The sequence below is a fragment of the Staurois parvus genome, unplaced genomic scaffold, assembly GCF_062004578.1.
Source record: "Staurois parvus isolate SC_StPar_1 unplaced genomic scaffold, SC_StPar_1.0 ptg000068l, whole genome shotgun sequence".
NCBI classification, from domain to species: domain Eukaryota; kingdom Metazoa; phylum Chordata; class Amphibia; order Anura; family Ranidae; genus Staurois; species Staurois parvus.
In genome coordinates this window covers 10,249,567-10,271,433 of record NW_028317864.1, presented here as the reverse complement: position 1 = coordinate 10,271,433, position 21,867 = coordinate 10,249,567, and the positions used below count along the sequence as shown (strand labels likewise).

At 42.4% G+C, this 21,867-nt stretch overlaps 1 protein-coding gene across 2 annotated transcripts in view; it reads left to right on the top strand.

The window, feature by feature from the left end:
- Nucleotides 1-21,867, top strand: part of FGD1 (FYVE, RhoGEF and PH domain containing 1) — a 275,027-nt gene that overhangs the window by 205,820 nt on the left and 47,340 nt on the right. For both annotated transcript variants that reach the window (XM_089669145.1, XM_089669146.1), the window contains exons 2-5: nucleotides 1,095-1,286; nucleotides 7,878-8,052; nucleotides 14,479-14,932; nucleotides 20,703-20,792. In XM_089669145.1, the coding sequence (XP_089525271.1) occupies nucleotides 1,095-1,286; nucleotides 7,878-8,052; nucleotides 14,479-14,932; nucleotides 20,703-20,792 (911 nt within the window). The remainder of the gene's footprint in view (nucleotides 1-1,094; nucleotides 1,287-7,877; nucleotides 8,053-14,478; nucleotides 14,933-20,702; nucleotides 20,793-21,867) is intronic.

The following is a 21,867-nucleotide window of genomic DNA, read 5'->3' as shown; positions in this document are numbered from 1 at the left end:
GTGGGCAAGGACACAGGGGCCCCATGATCCCCTATTGCCCGGGGGCCCCATGAGTTGTCAGTCCGCCCCTGTGGCTGCGGTTACTAGATGGAAGTCGTATTACCTGACCCTGTGTCCTGCAGGTGATATGGTGCCTAGTATTAGACTGAATGCCATGAGTAATATCTAGACACAGCACCAAAGTCTCTAATGATGTTGAGACAACAGTTACATATGTTTTTGTAGAGTGATCGAAGCATGTAACACCGATTTATCTCCAGTGAAAAGGGAGCTGAGTGTCACAAAAGAATATTGCTATATTTAACTGCTGTCCTTATTGGGTGGGGCAAGAATGTGTTATTTTTACAGCTACAAATCTCTATAAAAAGACTAGGTGAAACAAGTTGCTTGTAACTTTACTAAGCAAGTATGCTAGATTTGTAGTGGAATCTACAGAAATCTGTGATTATATTTTTAGAACTGCATTAGACTTGAAATATAGTTATTGTAATACGTTTTTTTGTACCTACATGTGAAAAAGATCCCATTAAGGATTAAAAAAAATATTACTGATATTTATTAATAATAATAACCCCTGGACACCTAGCGCACTCAAATATGAGGCCTCTTGATGTCGAGCGGCCGCATATTTGCGTGCCATTAAAAAATACATGTCTGTGACTCATGGAAAGGTCCCAATCTCCCCTTGTGATCGGGACCTTTTCCGATCATGTGACAGCGAATCACGGCGGTCACAGAACCTTAAAACCCCGCCTGCCTCCTGGCTTCTGAAACTTTTAAAGGGCCGGGAGGCGCCGGCGCAAAGGGGTTAATAACTATTAGTAAAGAAGAATTGTTGACCAATAAGTTTTCCAGCCAGCAGTTGGCGATATAAGCTCATTTTTATATATTTTCCTGTCTTCTTTTTTGCTCTGTTGAAAAAAAGACTGTTGTTTACAGAGTTCAATAACCTGATGTTTGATTGGCTACCGTCGGTTGTCACTGTTCTTTGCACTGTTTTATTAAATCATTCCATATGTGTCAGAGTCTTTTCTCCTCTGAATCACTCCTCCTTGTCAAGACTTTGGTTGCTTACCACATCCTTTTCTTTCCAGGGCCCCAGCCCAAGCCTCAAGTGCTTGTTAAAAGCCTCTCCTTGGAGCCAGCTCATATCCCAATACACCCAGAGAAACCCCAGAGGCTCCGATCTGATCCTGGAAACTCCTCTGACTGTAATGGGTCTGTCCCAGATGCATGCAACCCCAAGCCGGTTCCTCCTAGACGTCCAGCTCACACCAAACCTGAAGGTGACTCATATTCCTCCTACTCATAGCCATTCTATCTATCTATCTATCTATCTATCTATCTATCTATCTATCTATCTATCTATCTATCTATTATCTATCTATCATCTGTCTATTATCTATCTATCTATCTATCTATCTATCTATCTATCTATCTATCTATCTATCTATCTATCTATCTATCTATCCATCCTGTTTGTCTGAAACTATTGCTTATAGGTGTAAAATACTATATAGTATATACTGTGTGTGTGTATAAATATATATATATATATATATATATATATAGTGCTCAGCATAAATAAGTACACCCCAATAGATTTGTCAGAAAACCTTTACTTTCCTTTCAGAATTAACATTTGTATGGGACACTATACTACAAAATACTCCCACAAATGCGGACCATTGATTGCAAACAAGATTTGTTCATTTGCACACATAAAAAAGTATTTTTCCGAACAAATTCATTCAAGAACATGTTGCAAAAATGAATACACCCCAATGAAAGTCTTAGGAGCAAAGATAAATTTAGTACAACAAAATCCTAATTAACAAGAACTCAATTACAGGTGAGTCTAATTATTCACTAAACAGGTGTCCAGCAGACAGTTGATTATAAAAGGTTAATATACAAAAAAGGTGCAGCACTAAAGCACAAATAAATGAACGTATATACACATGCACAAAAACATGCAAAAAATGTAAAGTGATACTGTGCACTCATATATATGCCACTATGTGGTGGCTAATGTAATGTGAGGAAAAATTGCTGTGTCCACAGATAAGTCCAACGTGAAGATGTGAGCAAGATCTCAACCGATCTATAGATTTCCAAACGACACAGACTGTGCACACGGTGAAACAGTGAGGATACAGATTACGCACTCACCAGATGCGCAACCTTTATGCGCTTTTATATAATATAAAGACTTCCAATATGTCATCAGAGGTCTGGTCAGATCTGGTCAGGTCCCCTTCGTTATCCCATACTTTGCACTCAGCCTTCTCATTAGGTGATGACAGAGCGAAAAGCTCTTAGTCATAGGGTTTATCATAGCCAAAAACCCTATGACTAAGAGCTTTTCGCTCGAAACGCGTCAGGGTCGGGCTGCAGCTGTTTGACGCTAATACCGCCGGCACCACGAGGGGTCCCGGCGGCAACTTTATACTGGGTCAGTACTTCATTTTAATTTTATTCCTTGCATTGTACCTGACTAGCATCTGTTTGTGTGTGGGAATAAAGTATCCTAAGACATATTGCACTACTGGCCTCCTCTGTTTTTTCTGAGCTCCTGTGGGAGCCAGGTACATCCATAAAGTGGTCATCACCTAATGAGAAGGCTGAGTGCAAAGTATGGGATAACGAAGGGGACCTGACCAGATCTGACAAGACCTCTGATGACATATTGGAAGTCTTTATATTATATAAAAGCGCATAAAGGTTGCGCATCTGGTGAGTGCGTAATCTGTATCCTCACTGTTTCACCGTGTGCACAGTCTGTGTCGTTTGGAAATCTATAGATCGGTTGAGATCTTGCTCACATCTTCACGTTGGACTTATCTGTGGACACAGCAATTTTTCCTCACGTTACATTAGCCACCACATAGTGGCATATATATGAGTGCACAGTATCACTTTACATTTGTTGCATGTTTTTCTGCATGTGTATATACGTTCATTTATTTGTGCTTTAGCGCTGCACCTTTTTTGTATATTATTGTGTATTGGAAGGTTTTATATGGTGCCTTTGGTGTACAGCTGCTGCTACTTGGAAGGCGCTCACTTATTTACACGTTTTTGATTATAAAAGGTTATTACTTAAAAAAGAAAAACCCTCCCATTTCATGCTGTCAGCAATGGCACCACATGGAAGAGAAATGTCACAAGGCCTGAGAAAAAAAAAATTTCTTTACACAAGAAAGGTGAAGGCTACAAGAAGATCAGCAAAGCTTTACTTATCAGACAGAGTATGTAGCAAAAGTGATGCAAAAATTTAACAAAAGTGAAACTGCAACCATCTCACAGAGATGTCCAGGCCTTCCATGGATTTTAGTACCTCAACAGGAGTTTCTTCTGATGAGAAGGGTTGACGAAATTTGCCATGCAATTTCACTGCAGTTAGCTAAAAAAGTAGAAAGCCAAACTGGGGTGATTGTTTCCCGTGACACAGTATGGTGTATACTGCAGAAGAATGTCATGCATGGGTGATGTCCATGAAGGAAGCCTCTCCTAAAGCCCATGCACAAAAAAAGCCCGCCTAGAAATTTCCAGGGCCCATTCTGAGTGATGAGGCCAAGATAAATGTTTTTGAAACTGATGGCTTTAAAACTGTATGGTGTCGCAAAGGTGAGGAGTACAAAGAAAAATGCATGGTGCCTACAGTGAAACATGGTGGTGACAGTGTCCTTCTGTGGGGCTGCAGGAGTGTTGCTGGTGTCGAGGAACTGAATATCAATGATGGTGTCATGAATTCACAGATGTACTGCTGTATATTGTAAGAGAATCTGCTACCATCACTTCGCGCTTGGTTGTCGTGCACTTTTCCAACATGACGATGCTCCAAAACACACATGTAAGGCCACTGTTACATTTCTAAAGAAGAACCGGGTGAAAGTGATTCTGTGGCCAAGTTTGTCTCCTTATCTAAATCCAATCGAACACCTACGGGGAATTCTGAAGAGACAAGTTGAGCATCACTCTCCATCCAGCATCCAGGCTCTAAAAGAGGTCATTCTTGAAGAATGGAAATAGATCGATGTTGCAATATGTCGCCAACTTGTTCATCCCATGTTTAGAAGACTTGATGCTGTCCTTACAAATCATGGAGGTCATACAAAATACAAAATTTAGTAGTTTTTGTTTTGGGGTGGATTCATTTTTACATCAACTAATTTGAGTAAAACTGAAGATTTTGTAATCTAAGTTATATTATTACCCTCACTTTCATGTAATGAGATAAACAAATGTTCTATAAAACTCAGCTTTGTCAACATTTTGGAAATCGTTCTTGTGTTTACTGAGATATTGATTAAAGTCTTTTCAAAAGGGGTGTACTCATTTATGCTGAGCACTATATATATATAAAATGCACTCTTTATTAGTAGGTGTAAACTCCAACTTTCACCAAACATTTACTGGTGGTGAATCAATGAATGTAAAACACATGCACCTGGAAAATTCACCTGCAGTGAATGTCTGGTTAATGGCACAATGACTGATTTATAAATATACCCCTTAGGGCTTGCTTACTATTGTGGGGCCCTCCAAAGAGAGATCCACAGTGGATCTCTTTTCAGAGGCATTTGACAGGCAGTGAGGAAGCATTGTTGCAGGTAAAAATGCAACACACAACCGTGTGGTTTTACACCCCCCAACCTCAAGTGTAAATGAAGCCTCTAGCTGTCACCAGAACTTGTTTCCCCATTGGAAGATTTCCCATATTTTCCTGTTTTGATGACCAGTGGGATTTGGGATTACAGTCACCAGGACAGTTACAGAGGTTGAATCTCCCTCACAGGGGGTATAGAAAGCAATTAATCAGGACACGTGTTTTAATCCATCTCCACTCTATACACAACTAAATAAAAGTTTTGTCTTTAGTTATACTTTAAGTTGTCATTTGCAACTCACAGTAGTTGGAGAAGAGTAGCAGTGAATTTAAGGTTGTCCACAGACTTTTTTTCCACTTTAATCTCTGCTCATGTAACACAGTAGAGAAACTTGCAAATATACAATTATATAAAGAAAATATAGTAAGAATATATACAGATATCCATATCTGATATCAAAAGAGCCATTAGGGGTCCTGGAAATCACTGTAGTCCATGCTACATACAGCGAGAGCCACAATCTTCTGGGCACTGTTCCAGCATCTTCTCTTCTGCACACTGAACACAGGGGGGTCACTCACTTGCTACCGCCACCATTCGCAGAACACATTTTATTTTTTGCAATGAATGCAAGCTATTCTGTGGACGAGGTAGAGACCACAACGTCATCCACTCCTCCTCCCTATCTTATCCAATCAGAAAACACCTTGTGTTCTTTAACAAAAACGAGGTATTCTCTGAATGATGGAAGTGCCGAGCAAGGGACTCCCTGTGTACAGTGTGCAGAGGGAACACCACTAGAGCATCATCTGGAAGATTACTACTGTATGTGGCATGGGCTACAGTGATTTCCAGCACCCCCAGGGGCCTTTTGGACATCGGATATGGATACTTACAGTACATGAAGCAAAGCTGGAACAATGAAAGTTAAAAAAAAAATAATAATTCCAGGAGTTCTGCTTTAACCATTTTGCCGCCAAAGCTGTTTTTGCATTTTTTGCACACGTTTAAAAAATATTATATATTTTCTGAAAGCACCCTGGAGAATAAAATAGTGGCCGTTCCTATTTTTTATGTCACACTATGTTATGCACAAGGATTTCAATAAAAATTACATATAAGTTAATTTTAGGGCACAAAAACACAATATATTACCCAACTTTTTTGTAAAATGTAAAAGATGAGGTTGCCAAGTAAATAGATACCCAACATGTCAAAGTTTCATGGCTGGTGTCTCACCTGCTTTCCATTGCTGATTGAGCCGCAAGGGCCAGAGAAAGTGTCACCAAAAACCTGGCTATCTAGGGAAGATCAGCAAATAGATGTTCACTGCTCTCCCTCCCCTCCGCCATGCAGCAAGTGGGACAGCAGAGCCTGGAAAGCATTGTAGGGGAGCTGAAGGGGGGGTACACTGCGGGGGTCAAATAAAGCAATCAGGCAGCTATACAGCTGCCAAGTTTCTTTCATTAGGAAGCCAATAGTCATCTTGTGAAGTGTGCACACACAACTGATGGTGCCACCACTGTAAGCCTTATGGCGGTGGCGGTAAAAAGATTAAGGGGTCAGTTACCTGCTGTTGTTTCTGGGTCCCATGCTGAGCAGCTGCTCTGCTGCATTGAGGGCACAGGAGGTTGGCCTATCGGCACAGGCACAATTTAGAGAATTCAAAGCATTTTCTCAGTGAATGCAAAGTGTTCTCTGAGTGGACAAGGTGGAGAGGTGGGGTGGTGATGTCCCAGTGACATAACAGGAAGTAAGGAGAAGCCTTCCCAACAGGGACACCAAGAGCAGCAAAAACCTGGCAGATATTCTAAACTTTTCTCATTTTAGCTACCAAATATTTTTGATGGAGATTTAGCTGCCTCAGTTGCTTTATTTGATAGTAAAGGCATCTTGGTGTATATAAAGGCTCTTAGTGTGCAGCCTTGTGCTTTGATATAGTCACAGGATTCATATTAGGATTCGATTTTACACTTATTCCCATTATTCTGGCCACGTGGAGGCTCATTAAAGTACGTCTAAAACCAGTTTTTTTAGCAAACTTGCAAATATGTCATACTTGCCTGCTCTGTACAATGGTTTTGCACAGAACAGCCTCAGTACTCCTCTTCTCAGTTCCCTCGCCAGTGCTTGTGGCTGAGTGCCCCCAGTACAAGCTGCTGAGTGTGCTCGCTGCTGAGCCAGTTCTGTGTGTCTATGGGACACACAGAGCATGGCTCAGTCCCGCTCCCTCTTCACTGGCTGTGATTGACAGCAGCGGGAGCCAATAACTCCTACTGCTGTGTCTCAACCAATGAGGAGAGAGACCTCATAGAGTCAAGGCTCCCATCCACAGCATGAATGAAGATCAGGTTCAGGTAAATACTGGGGGGGGGGGAGCTGCACACTGTTTTTTTACCTTCAAGCATAGAATTATTATTATACAGTATTTATATAGCGCCAAAAGGTTTGCTCAGCGCTGTACATTATAGTGGGGGACAGTACATGAGACAATACAGTAACAAAACAGAACACGAGGGGTTCGAGGGCCCTGCTCTTTCGAGCTTACAATCTAGGAGGGAGGGGATAGTGGTACAGGAGGAGATGGCTGTGGGGGATGGAGTGGTGAGAGGAGTGGAGGTGATCGGCTGTTAGGTGAGGGCGGGGTAGGCATAAAGGTAAAAAACATTCACCCTTTACAACCACTTTAAATTTTGGATGGAGGATGGGGGGAGGGGAATAGTTGAAACTGCCCTCTGTGTCTCCCTAGGGAGATTTCTCTTTACTTCCTCTTGTATACTCAACAGGTAGTCAGAGGATATCTTTCCAATGTCAGGGAAGCCCTCTCTTAGACAGTTGTCACAGGAACTAGCGTCCCCATTGAAAGATGTCCTCTCTTTTACTTTTCTGGTGGCAATTTAAAATTTAGGATTTACCCATCACCCTCATTCCCGGGAACCAGGACAATTGGAAAGAATATATCTCCCTAACGGGGAAGCAATTAAAGCCTGACGTTGCAACCCCTCACCAGTCTATGAAAATCTAGTTAAAAAAGGTTTGTGTTTAGTTAGACTGTAATGTTCAAGCAGGCCACCATAGCTGCAGAAGCCCTCACGCTAAAAGGCAATCTGAAATTACAGTAACTTTAATTTTACAAAAAAAAATCACAGACAATAAAAACATGTTATTTTAAATCTGATGCAAACAGATGTCTTTTGTTCTTTGTATCTTTGATAAAAATGCTAATGTTCAGTTATAACCGGAATCTGCTTACTTTTTGTACAGTTCCTCCAAAGCCCGCACATCTGCAGAGCGTGAGAAGACCCCGGCCTCCGGGTCATATTCCTCCACCCCCTTCACGTCCGTTGCCAGCAGACCCCCGACTCTCACGGGTGGCTCTGCGTCCGGACAAGGATGGGACTCCCTCAGCAGTTACCTCCTTGATTGAGAAATTTGAGAGGTGAGTGCAAGAAGCTGATATTGTGGGATAGTAATAGCAGATAGATTAAGTACGATTCCAGCAGGTAAACTCCAGGTACATATAGAAATACATCAGATCGTGCAGTTATACATTTATTGAAACATATTAAAATGTATTTTTAAAGACCTCTTTGGTAAGCACCAAAATTGGACTTGTCATCATTTTCCTATAATCCCTGTACAGAAGCACTCAGGCTAGGTAAGGGAGGACACCAATCGGGTATAAATGTGCACATGTGCTAACAAGGAGCATGTTAAAAATGAGAACTGGACAATTCCTCAGTATTCTGCTGCTCCTACAATGTTCAGTCACAAAGGAAGAAACACGGGGGTTTATTTACTAAAGCTGGAGAGTGCAAAATCAGACTCCCTTCTGCATAGAAACCAATCAGCTTCTAACCTCAGCTTGTTCAATGAAGCTTTGGCAATGAAACCTGGAAGCTGATTGGTTTCTATGCAGAAGGGAGTCTGATTTTGGACTCTCCAGCTTTAGTAAATAAACCCCACAGTGTCTCTGAGTGTAGACTGTATTACAAGTTTAATTGTTAAAAAGTAAGTAGGCAACCAGGGGTGGACTAACAACTTAGGAAATCATGGGGCCCCTGTGTCCTTGCCCACACGCAAACCACACCCAAAAAAGCCTATGAAAGGTACCAGGGGCATCTCATGGGGCCCCCTAATGACCCCAGGCCCTCTGTCAAATCTGCCAGAAGCAATATCTCTTAAACAGGCCAGGCACTTAGATAAAGACAGACATGAACAATATTATGTCTATATGACAGTTTAATTTCAGTGATACCATATTTTTTTTCCATGATCTTCAAAGGCATAGGAACCCATTTATATTGCAAAGCAAGCTATGCTCAACTATTAAGGAGCTAAATAAAGAATATATAAACCCAACAAGGGCTATAGGTTTGTATTATCTGTGAGGTACCTTCATCTTTTCTATTTACCCGGATTCCACTTATTGGGTTCTTATGAGGAGTGCTGGCAAGGCATCATGTTCATATGACTCGTCCCCATGCTGATGTTTGTGTCTCCATAGCCAAAAGGTTTTCATCTCCCAGTACCGACAATATCCACAGGATCAAAGTCAGTCTGCTTATATAAGACACTTTGGAGTAAAGTAGCCTTGAAGACCCTTTGCTGAGAGAAAAGACTATAAGCTACTTCAGATTTAGATTTTTCTCCCAGAACATTTGTAGCAGGTAATTTAAGTGCACTCATCGTAAGAGGAATATGGATGCTGCCCTGATTGACCTCATTCTGACAATGCGGGTTTCCTAGCTGTTATGCTAGCCTCTGTCTTTAATACTTCCTGAACCACCGATCTGGAATAATCATGTTAGATCATGCAAGTCAGAAGTCATTTATCCGCATACTCCTTTCAGATTGGGCAGCTAGCATTGTCAGGAGAGATCAGCAGTGGGGGTTTCTAAGTTTTTCTCTACCGCAATTCCTTTTGACATGTGTGTTTGCTCACATCTGATTGCTCTAATATCTATTGCAAGGTTTAGTCCTCAACTGAGCTTAAAAATAAACCAGTGGTTATGCTATTAACAATCAATAAATGAGCTTCGAGCTTTCACTGACTTCTATAGCTGCAGGCACTATGCAGCAATTCATCCTTAAAACTGAATTCCAGTTATGATTTGTATTGTATAGTTACATTGATCCAGATTGACCAATGTGAGTATGCATAATCTATACCTGTGGACTCCCTATGGAAGCTGGAAGTTGCTTTAGTAGTTGCCACTACGACAGTGATGGTAGCGGTCTTCTGGGTTGGCTGCATAGCAACCACAGGGGTTTGCTCACCTGGCACGCCTGCCATTCAGAGAACGCTTTGTATTCTTTTATATTTGCCAATTTATGCATTGACATACCCCTTTAGACCCAGTCAGCCTGCAGAGTAATGTCACCTGCTCACCTGCCACCATTCACAGTCAGCTTAATAAGGCACAGAAGTTCAACACAATTTCATTTCAGTTAATTGCAGTACCGTGTCTGCTTTTCCAGTCTTTTGTAGTGTAAAAAGACAATGACTTTCCTAAGGCTAAATGGTTAGCATTTCCGCCTGGCGGTACTAGGTCGCTGGTTCGAATCCCAACCACGGCACCACCTGCCTGGAGTTTGCATGTTCTCCCTGTGCTTGCGTGGGTTTCCTCCTACACTCCAAAGATGCTGGTAGGTTAATTGGATCCTGTCTAAATTGGCCCTAGCATGTATGTATATGAATGTAAGTTAGGGACCCTAGATTGTACACCCCTTGAGGGTTAGGGACGGATGTGAATGTACAATATATATGTAAAGCGCTGCGTAACTTGATGGCGCTATATAAGTACCTGAACTAAATAAATAAATGTCTCTGTGAAGTACTAACACTGAATGAGGGAGCATGGAAGAAATAGGGAGAGTCCAGCAAGGAGTGAACTAACTAGCTTTAAACACAAAGAGAGAGCAGAAGGAGAAACCAAAATCAAATAGTAAACGAGTTGTTGTGGGTAAAAAACCTCCACTAGAAATAAGTATATTACTGAAATATAAAAACCGATGCAACTCAATGCAGCACAAAAAAAGTACATAAAACTATGCAATTTCCCAATGAATGCAAAGTGCTCTACAATTGGACAAAGTGAAGAGGTGAGATGGTGACATCATGATTTCCACCTCATCCAATCAGAGAATGCTTTGTATGGATTGAAAAAGATGCCAAGTGTTCTCTAAATGGCGGCCAGGACCCAGAAAACCACAGTGATCAATGTAGTAGTGTCGGGTAGTGATCTCCAGCTTCCACAGGTATCCCGCAGGTATGGAAAATGTATACTTTTATTGGTCTTGTAACTGTGCAATAGAAACCATACCTAGAGTTCAGCTTTAATTTCATAGCAGATGCACTCCGGTGTTCAAGTTAGTTGTATCTTCAATATAGCTGCCCTTGCTCCCCCTCCCAGCAGTGACTGAGCAGTCTTCCAGCCTTCTAATCTATAATGTCAATACAGAACAAGAGTACTGGAAGGGCTGGACTTCATTGCTTTTGCTGTGAGGTGGATGAGTGTGCCTTCAAATAGTGAGGGCTTGTGTTAAAGCTCATTTACTGCTTGCTAAGAATATGTAAATATTAGAATGTCCGTACCCTGGACACAGGTTCACTTTAATACAGTCCCTACACTCAGTCCTACTGATTTTGATCTTTACCCCCTTCCCACAGTAACAGAACTTTACCATTAAAAACAGAATTACGGTTTTCGTTATCAAAGCGTTCCATCACATCATTTGCACTTTGTTTCCTGTTGGAGGCGTATACATAGTATCATTGCAAATATTGCGGCCAAATATTCTTCAGAGAATGCCTGTGTAACTGTTTATGTACCACACCACCACAGACATGAAAATGACATCATCTGAAGATTATCACACTGTAAAAAAATTGTGGAATTTTAAGTATCAAATCAGCATGTCATTATAAAAGAATTTCACTCAATTAAAAGAAAGTAATTAAACAGATCTTTAATTTTTTTGGCATTTACATTTGCATCTCTCAGCATTCCTTGTAGTGAAGAGTCCAGCAGATGTGAATATTCGACATCAGCTCCATGTAGGAGTGACCACTTGTGGAGCAAATTACTATCAAGACTTATCCATCAATTGGGTTGATTTACTAAAGCTGGAGAGTGCAAAATCTGGTGCAGTTGTGCATAAAAACCAATCAGCTTCCAAGTTTGATTGTCAAAGCTTAGTTGAACACAATGAAATTAGAAGCTGATTGGCTATCATACACAACACGGTGAAGTTAGAAGCTGATTGGCTATCGTACACAACATGGTGAAGTTAGAAGCTGATTGGCTATCATACACAACACGGTGAAGTTAGAAGCTGATTGGCTATCGTACACAACATGGTGAAGTTAGAAGCTGATTGGCTATCATACACAACACGGTGAAGTTAGAAGCTGATTGGCTATCATACACAACACGGTGAAGTTAGAAGCTGATTGACTATCGCACACAACACGGTGAAGTTAGAAGCTGATTGTCTATCGTACACAACACGGTGAAGTTAGAAGCTGATTGGCTATTGCACACAACACGGTGAAGTTAGAAGCTGATTGGCTATCGTACTCAACATGGTGAAGTTAGAAGCTGATTGGCTATCGTACACAGTATGGTGAAGTTAGAAGCTGATTGGCTATCATACACAACACGGTGAAGTTAGAAGCTGATTGGCTATCGTACACAACACGGTGAAGTTAGAAGCTGATTGGCTATCATACACAACACAGTGAAGTTAGAAGCTGATTGGCTATCGTACACAACATGGTGAAGTTAGAAGCTGATTGGCTATCGTACACAACACGGTGAAGTTAGAAGCTGATTGGCTATCGTACACAACACGGTGAAGTTAGAAGCTGGTTGGCTATCGTACACAACATGGTGAAGTTAGAAGCTGATTGGCTATCGTACACAACATGGTGAAGTTAGAAGCTGATTGGCTATCGTACACAACATGCTGAAGTTAGAAGCTGATTGGCTATCATTTACAACACGGTGAAGTTAGAAGCTGATTGGCTATCATACACAACACGGTGAAGTTAGAAACTGATTGGCTATCATACACAACACGGTGAAGTTAGAAGCTGATTGGCTATCGTACACAATATGGGGAAGTCAGAAGCTGATTGGCTATCGTACTCAACGCGGTGAAGTTAGAAGCTGATTGGCTATTGTACAGAACACGGTGAAGTTAGAAGCTGGCTACCATACACACCTGCACCAGATTTTGTAGTCTCCAGTTTTAGTCAATCAACCCCTGTGCTGTACAAAAGAACTGTGTATTGTCACACAGCAAACAATCATGTTCAGACCTGCTATGAAAAATGAAGGTTGGAATCTGGTTTCTATAGGACGATACAGACAGTTTTTATGTCAGATACGTTGAAACAGCCCACTGTCTGCAGTGGCTTCCTGACCTTTGCTAGACCAAGCTATTGTCAGAGAGAGGCTTTTCAAGCTTCTGCTCTTCAAACCTCAGATATACAGGCAAATTGTTACAAGAGCCGTAACTGATGCTGAGTCGATCAGTGCTCTCAGGGCCGCACGTACTGCACAGGCAATGCCTTTTCCATTCAGGTCATAATGGAAAAGCCATGGACCTTAAGCCTTGCAAGTAGGTGGCTTCTCTATTAGTGCCTATAGAAAAAACTGGAGGTTGGGAACATAGGGCATAGGTTTTGGTCCAGGTGGTCCAGAGATCTGAGGTCTGCAGTGAGGATTGTTAATGGCATGTAGAGGGCAGTTAAACTTAGCACAGTTAATACGATAGTTATCCTCTAAAACCCAAATCTAGCCCAAACCTTTTTTTTTTTATTTTTATCAAGTTTTTATTGCTTTTTGTAACCCCCACTGGAGAGATTTCATCTCACTTCCTGAAATGAAATGTGGTTGTCATTGGGACTGTATTAATAACCTGAGAGAGGTTTTAACCCTTCTCCATTTTACTGAACAGTGTTTAGTTGTGGGGACAGGAATTTGGGAAAATTGGGACACAGACTGCAAATAACAACGTTATTGAGGTTTTTTCCCTTTCTCTTCTGTCCAAAACAAAAAAGTTTTTGGCTTGAGTTGTAGTTATTTGGAGATAAGTGTAACCCTCCTTCTTCCACATTTCAAAGTCTTACTCTCCCTTGTTCTTTACTTCTCAGAGATCTCCCCTTGTTTCTCACTAGGAACCATACAACAACCACAGCATTTCCAATGGATCTCTTCTTAAAGTAGTTGTAAACCTCAGACATAGAATGCGAACAAAGCATATCCCTCTATAGTATGTACTTGTCTCAATCCAGAGCAGAAAGTGCCATTTCTGTCTGCTGCCTCCTTCCTCTGATAACAGCATGAGTCACGTCTGACAAGTTTTCATGACACCAAGAGAAAAATGGTGATAGGGGAAGGAGCTTCTGTTGATTGACAGCCCCAGCCCTGCTTCTGTGTGCTGTGTGGAGGGGGGGGGGGTGTCTCTTCCTTCCAATCAGCTTCTAACTGAGCTCTGCAGAGTGTAACTTGAGCTCTCCACCTCCAGCTTTTCAGAGCTGAGAGATCCCGCATAAATTCTGCACTTTGAATGGATGTAGGGGAAAGACGGCTACAGCTAAAAAGGTACAAGCTATGTAGAAGGATTTGATTTCTCTCTGTGTATCACCTGAGGCCAGTCACTGGGTAAATGTAGGGGTTTACAACCACTTTAAAGGTTTACATTAATTTCTATGGAGACATTCTTCACTGTTGGATGGCATAATGGATGGGAAAGGTCTCTAAGGAGTGTGGACAGGGAAGTATAACGCTTGCCGTACATGGCTCCATATTGGAAGATAATCTACTAACCACTGTTTGGAATCTTTACTCCACAGAGAGCCAATCATCCCACCTGAACGCATTTATCCAGTCAACGACGCTGACAGCCACACTGAGGTCAACAACGGGCCCTCTCAACATTCTGGTTACAGTATGGGAGATCTGGAGAGCAAACTCCTGGATCTTCTTGAACCAGATGTATCTCAGTCCAGTCTGGAGAGGAGGCGAAGACTTGTAGTGGGCGGGGGAGATGCAGAAGAAAGGGGGGAACAGGACTCCTTAGGAAAACTGGCAAACAGGGACAGTGGCATTGACAGCATCAGCTCTCCATCTACCAGCGAGGAGATGTGCTTCCTTGGAGAGGTGGAGGAAGGTGGGAGAGAAGAGATGGAGCCCCCACATATTACAGCACAACATGGCTCTACTCGTGACTCAGAGGGTGATAGCGACATGGAGGACGGCAGTGGGGGAGAAGAAGAGATCCCGGTTGGGAGGATAGACTCATGCAAGGTAAGCTGAGGTTGCTGAGTGTTCAAATCAAACAGCTGTTCGGCATGTGTATGTGGAATATGTCTGTCTAGTGATCAGTCCTATCCTTACAGTTATCACTGGAACAGATTTGAATCATCACATCAAGCCTCGACTCCAGTCGTGCATTTTCCTTCTAGTGTATCATCAGCTACTGTGAAATAGCTTATTCATATTACATCAAACAAGTATTTTCACCCCAGAAATTGTGGCTTTTTTTAGTTCTGCAAAATCATGTAAAACCTTTTATCTGTGCAGTTTCTTGCTGCATATGCACATCTCTCACAGATTAGTCCTGTTTCACCTCTACTGCAAAATGACAGATGCATGGTATACACAGAGAGTTTTTGTTTTCATTCAAATAGCGATCTAGATGCAGGGAGCTCCCCTGCCACACTATTGTATTCTTACAGCAGGGACCCCCCCCCCTCCATCAGAATGCACAGATCAGTGCTGCAGCCATTGGCTCTATGCTATGATCGAATGCTGGTTGCTGTTTGGAGCACTCGATGTGCTAATCAAATGCTCTATGTTTTTATGGAGACATAAGATTACTTATAGGTCCATTCCTTCTTTGGTGCCTTTCCATCATTCCTTAGTTGGTGTTTTTGTTATGGCTCTAGAAGAGAATGCTGTATCAATGACTTTCAATGTAAGGAGCATTCTTCCCACTGACTATCAATGTACGAAACATTCTTCCCACTGGCCACCAATGTAGTAAACATTCTTCCCATTGACCACCAATGTAAGGAGCATTCTTCCCACTGACTATCAATGTAAGGAGCATTCTTCCCACTGAGTATCAATGTACGAAACATTCTTCCCACTGACCACCAATGTAAGGAGCATTCTTACCACTGACCACCAATGTAAGGAGCATTCTTACCACTGACTAACATTATAAAGGGTATTTTTCCTACTGACTGAGGAGGAATCATTCATTAACCATTAAAGTTGGAAGCATTTTCTCACAGACCACCAATATAAGAGTTATTCCCTCCAATAACCACTATTGTATGGGATATTCTTCCTACTGACCACCAATGTAAGAAGCAATCTTTTACACTAACCACCAAGGTAATGGGTAATCTTTCTACCGATAATCAGTGTAGGGATCATTTTTCCCAATGACCATCAATGCAATGAGCATTCTTCCCACTGACCACAAATGTAAACGACATTCTTCCTACTGACTGTTAATGTAAAGGGCATTCTTCCCCCTCCTGATCATTAGTGTAAGGAGCATTTTTCCCCACTGACCTCCAATGTAAGGAGCATTCTTCCCACTGATGACCATTGTAAGGAGCATTCTTCCCACTGGTCACCAATGTAAAAAGCATTCCTCCCACTGACCACCATTGTAAGTAGCATTCTTTTCAGTGACCCCCACTGTAAGGGATACTCTTCTCAATGACAGCCAATGTTAAGGAGCATTCTTCCCCTTAACCCCTGAGACCTGAAAATGATTTCAAGTGTACCTCTTACCACTGACCACCATTGCAAGGAACATTCTTTCCACTGGCCACCAATGTAAAAAGCATCCCTGAGACCTGAAAATGATTTCAAGTGTACCTCTTACCACTGACCACCATTGCAAGGAACATTCTTTCCACTGGCCACCAATGTAAAAAGCATTCCTGCCACTGACCACCATTGTAAGTAGCATTCTTTTCAGTGACCTCCAGTGTAAGGGATACTCTTCTCACCTACAACCAGAGCTGCTGTTTGAAACCACAGGGCCCCATACAGCGAACCTGACAGAACCTCCCCCTCCAAATAGAAAAACACAGTTTACTATGCTTCAGTTATAAGTGAACACAGTGAGTGATTGGTACCGATCACTTACAGTGTTCATTCAAGAAACGAAGGGGCTGGTAAATGTGACATATTTATTGGACCCTTCCCCCACTCTCCATCCTAAAGGACCCTATTTTGTGCTTTCAGCTGCCAATGGGAAGGAGAGGAAGGAAGCTGGCAGCACTGCAGGGGTGGGGGTACACAGCGGGGCCTGGGCAGCAAGGGGAAACATATGCTACACAGGTAGGGTGATGGATGTGGAGGGGGGATAACTACTGGAACCGATCCCCTGTTTGGCTCTCTTTGCAGCAGCTGAAAGCCAGCAGGAAGGAGAAGAGAAGAAGCCAGCTGTTAGCTGCTGCTGAGAGAGCCTTACAGGGGATCGGTTCCAGTAATTGCCTCTCCATTGTGACGATCACCTCCCCTGCCCACATCCGATTCACCCATCTGCCTGGGCCCCCTTGCTGCCCTGGGCCTATACAGGAGGACTGGTGGTACCCCCTTATCCATGGCTCTGCTGACAACCAATGTTAAGGAGCATTCTTCCCCTTGACCCCCGATAAATTAGTTTTAGCAGGGTTCCCTGAGACCTGAAAATGATTTTGAGTGTACCTCTGGGGTGAATAGTTTGGGAAAGACTGTTCTAGAGGGTAAGAGGGAGGTTTGGGGTCACAATGGGGAATTTCTGGACATAACCGATTACCCTGTCTCAAAACTGTACAACTATTGAGAGCTCTAATACAGAAATTGGTATGTGCTAATGCACAGTGAATTACTATTGCTACTGCCTTGCAATGATTTCCAATGATAGTAAAAACAAGCCTGTTACAGGGTTTGTTGAGATTAAGATCAATCACAGGTGATCATGCTATGCCACATCTGTACTGGAATTCTTAGTTACACAAAAAGAGCACCTCAATGTAATTGAGCCACAAAATATGCCCAGTTTCTCTAAACCCAAAACAATTGGATATCTGTTCGCTCACCAATTAGTTGGCAGTGTTATGTCTGAAGATTTTGAATCAGAAAATGACTCATGAAGAGTCTGGGTTGTGGGAGATTGTCAAGCATCAGCTGTTGTGCAACATTTCTGTAGATAGCAGCTTTGGATCAATAGAGCTTGGAGTCGTTTATTAGATTATACACTGCCCACGCGGAGACAAAACATACAAAATACTTCAGTTATGTTTCATTCACAGCAGCAACCCCTTATCTTGTTAATGGCCTGCCTTTCCCTAGTGTCTGTATGTACTCTCCTGTTAATTTTATGGCGATGCAGAAACTTCAATTATATGCTGTACTACAAAGAAAAGTTTGTTCATTATGTGACTCCATCCAAAACTTGTTTTAGCCTTGGAGTGTAGAAGGGTTAGAATCTTTACTGAGGTCTTACTTGTGATGACAGCATAGCTTAAACAAAAGAAAACATAACAATCTCTGATGTTTTGGAGACACTATGGTCTGCTTTCTCAAGGTGGCAGACCTTAAGAAAGGGGACCATAGTGGTGGTCTGTCAACTTAAGAAAGGGGACCATAGACCAAAGGTAGGATGTCACCTTGAGAAAAGGGGCCATAGTGATGGTCTGTCAACTTGAGAAAGGGAACCATAGAACCAAGGTAGGTTGTCACCTTGAGAAAGGGGACCATAGTGTTGGTCTGTCAACTTGAGAAAGGGGACCATAGACTCAAGGTAGTTTGTCACCTTGAGAAAAGGGGCCATAGTGTTGGTCTGTCAACTTGTGAATGGGGACCATAGACCAAAGGTGGGTTGTCGCCTTAAGAAAAGAGACCATAGTGGCAGTCTGTTAACGTGAGAAAGGGAACCATAGTGATGGTCTGTCAACTTGAGAAAGGGGATCATAGACCCAAGGTAGGTTGTCATCTTGAGAAAAGGGACAATAGTGTTGGTCTATCAACTTGAGAAAGGGAACCATAGATCCAAGGTAGGTTGTCACCTTGAGAAAAGGGGCCATAGTGTTGGTCTGTCAATTTGAGAAAGGGAACCATAGATCCAAAGTAGGTTGTCACCTTGAGAAAAGGGGCCATAGTGTTGGTCTGTCAATTTGAGAAAGGGAACCATAGACCCAAGGTAGGTTGTCACCTTGTGAAAGGGGACCATAGTGTTGGTCAGTCAACTTGAGAAAGGGGACCATAGACCCTAGGTTGGTTGTCACCTTCAGAAAGGAGGCTATAGTGTCTCCAGAGGGCTGGTGGGATTTTATTTACATCCTGATGTGCTGGCCATTTTTGCTATTTAGATTCTCACTGTAAATTCGTTGGCAGTACACCCTCCTCAATGTGTTAAACATGAAGGTGTAGGATGGATTTTTCTCCAGGTTTTTATTGCTGTCTTTGTCCTCACTTGAAAGATTTACCATCACTTCCCAATGGAAACACCCAAGAACAAATTCTTCCACATTATCTGGAGCCCCACTTTTTGCTGTAACCATTCCACTCTTTGCTGCAAAGAGCCAGCGCCATATCTGTCGACATAACTGAGGAGTGGATACTGGAATGCAAGATCTGAAATGCAAAGTTTGCTGGATGTTGTCCAGGCCAGAAAGTGACCTTTTTCAGCCCACACAACCAGCTCCAGCAGCCAAGGGGGGTGGCCATGTTTCAGGATAAAATTGCATTCTGTGTAATCACACTTTGAGTAATCAAAGGTTTGGTAACAACTGCTCTGTGGTGGTGGTGAGTTTAATGACTGTTTACAGATATTACTGGGCACCCAGACCTGCTGGCATGATTCATCCACCCTCAGAGTCCTGCTGATCCCACCATAGACAGTTAATATCAATGTGGGAGGTAGAGGTAGTGGCACAGGCAGACACTGTTGGCAATGCTGATCAGAGTGATGATAAATGTATTTCTTAACCTGTCAAAATGAGGTTTTCTCTGACAACTCCAATCTCCCTGCCACTATGAATATGCCTTTATCTCCCAAATCTCCAATCAGCCAAAACTGCAGGATCTCTTATCTTCTGTTGTCTGTGGGCTTCTCAAAAGTCCCAATTGCCAGGGGATTGGCGGGGTAGGAAGGATCAGTGATTATGTGGACATTGTAATTGGCTATCACAGTGGTCACATCATTGGGAGCTGCTCCCACTGGCTACTGAATGGTAATAGGGACTGAGAGCTGTCTTTGGCAGCTCGGTCTCTGTGCTTGGAGTGTGTAGCAAGCACACTGTCAGCACAGAAACATGAGCAGCCCCGTGACGCATATGTGCAACGTGTAGGCGTTAAAGCCCACCCTTTTTCCACTGCACATGTGTTATGCATGCAGCAATAGGTTAAATACGTTGTTTTTTTTGTCCACTTGCAATGTGCCTTTGAACTTGCTAAGTAATTCAACCACTCCAGAAAGAGCCAGTATCTCTCCCTCCTTGCATGTAACAGCTCTCTCCCCTTCTGAAAGTGCCTAGCAAGTATGCTGGCCCAGCTCCTCATTAAAGGTACATTGGTGACAGGTTTCTTTGAAGAAGCAACAATCATAAAACAAATTATATATATATACAATTTATTTATTACAGGTACTTACTTAGCACTGTCAATTTACACAGCTCTTTACATATATATTATACATTCACATCAGTCCCTAACCCTCAAGGGATGTACAATCTAAGGTCCCTAACTTACATTCATACATACACATACTAGGGACAAATAAGACAGAATCCAATTAATGTGTGTGTGTGTGTGCGTGCGTGCGTGCGTCAACAGACATTTATTTAATGCGCTTGCGGAGCAATTCTGTACATTAGTATTAATTTTAAAAAATAATATTGGTAATAATCTGAAATGGTTATATGCCTGTTCTTAGATGTTAATAATATACTCATTGCAAGAAATGATTCAGTCAGTGTTTAGTAGTCCTTTATTGTTATAACTACATGATTGTTTCTTGTGTTTCTTCCTGTTCTTCTCAGTCATTTGAATGTAATTCTTTTTACAGTTCACAGCACGCCAAAAAGTATATAACATCGCTAATGAGCTCCTGCAGACTGAAAAGGCCTATGTGTCCCGCTTACATCTCCTCGACCAGGTGAGGAAATTGTTCTATGGAAAAAGCAGTCAGATAGGCCAGGGCTTAAATTTCACGTCCTGGGCTACTAGCCAGGCCTTAGAGTTACTCGCCACCAACAAACACACACAAACAGAGACACCTGTACACACACATAGACATGTACATACATGCACAGAGACACATGTACACACACACATATAGACACATGTATACACACACAGGCACATACAGAACTGCAGCATACACACAGATACATGTACATACACAGAAATACACACACACAGACACATGTACATACATACACAGACACATGTACACACAGACACATGTACGTACATACACACAAACACACACATGTACATACACACACAGACACATGTACACACACATACATGTATATACATGCAGAAACATGTACAGATACACACATGTACATATACACAGACACATGTACAATTGTACATGCATACAGACACACACAAACACACACACATGCATACACAGAAACATTCACACATGTACACGTACGTACACCCCCCCCCCCATAAAAAGTTGCAGTACTTCGTTGTTCACTCACAGATCCGGGTACTGCACTCTAGGGGGAGGCAGAGAACACAGCACACACTCCTTGCTTTGCTTTCACTGCGCTCGGCTATTGAGCAGTCTGACGGCTCCCGGTGCCAATGACAGATCCGGCCTGAGCTCCGAGCCTGCTCAGCAAGACGGCCCTGGGGACACACTCGCCCCCACATTAATGTCCACTCGCCATTGGCAAGCAGGCGAGTGGAAATTTCAAGCCCTGAGATAGGCGTTGTACTAGCAACCTCCATTTTCATAGTCTTACCTCCACTTTCCTGTTATAGCAGATGTACAGTGGGGGCTGATTTACTGAAATTGGAGAATGCAAAATCTGGTGCAGCTGTGCATGGTAGCCAATCAGCCTTTAACATCAGCTTGTTCAATTAAGCTGTGACAGTCAAACCTGGAAACTGATTGGTTTGTATGCAGTGCTGCACCAGATTTTGCACTCTCCAATTTTAGTAAATCAACCCTTGTGTCTACATATGTGCAACCGTCTGTTAAAAAAAAAAAT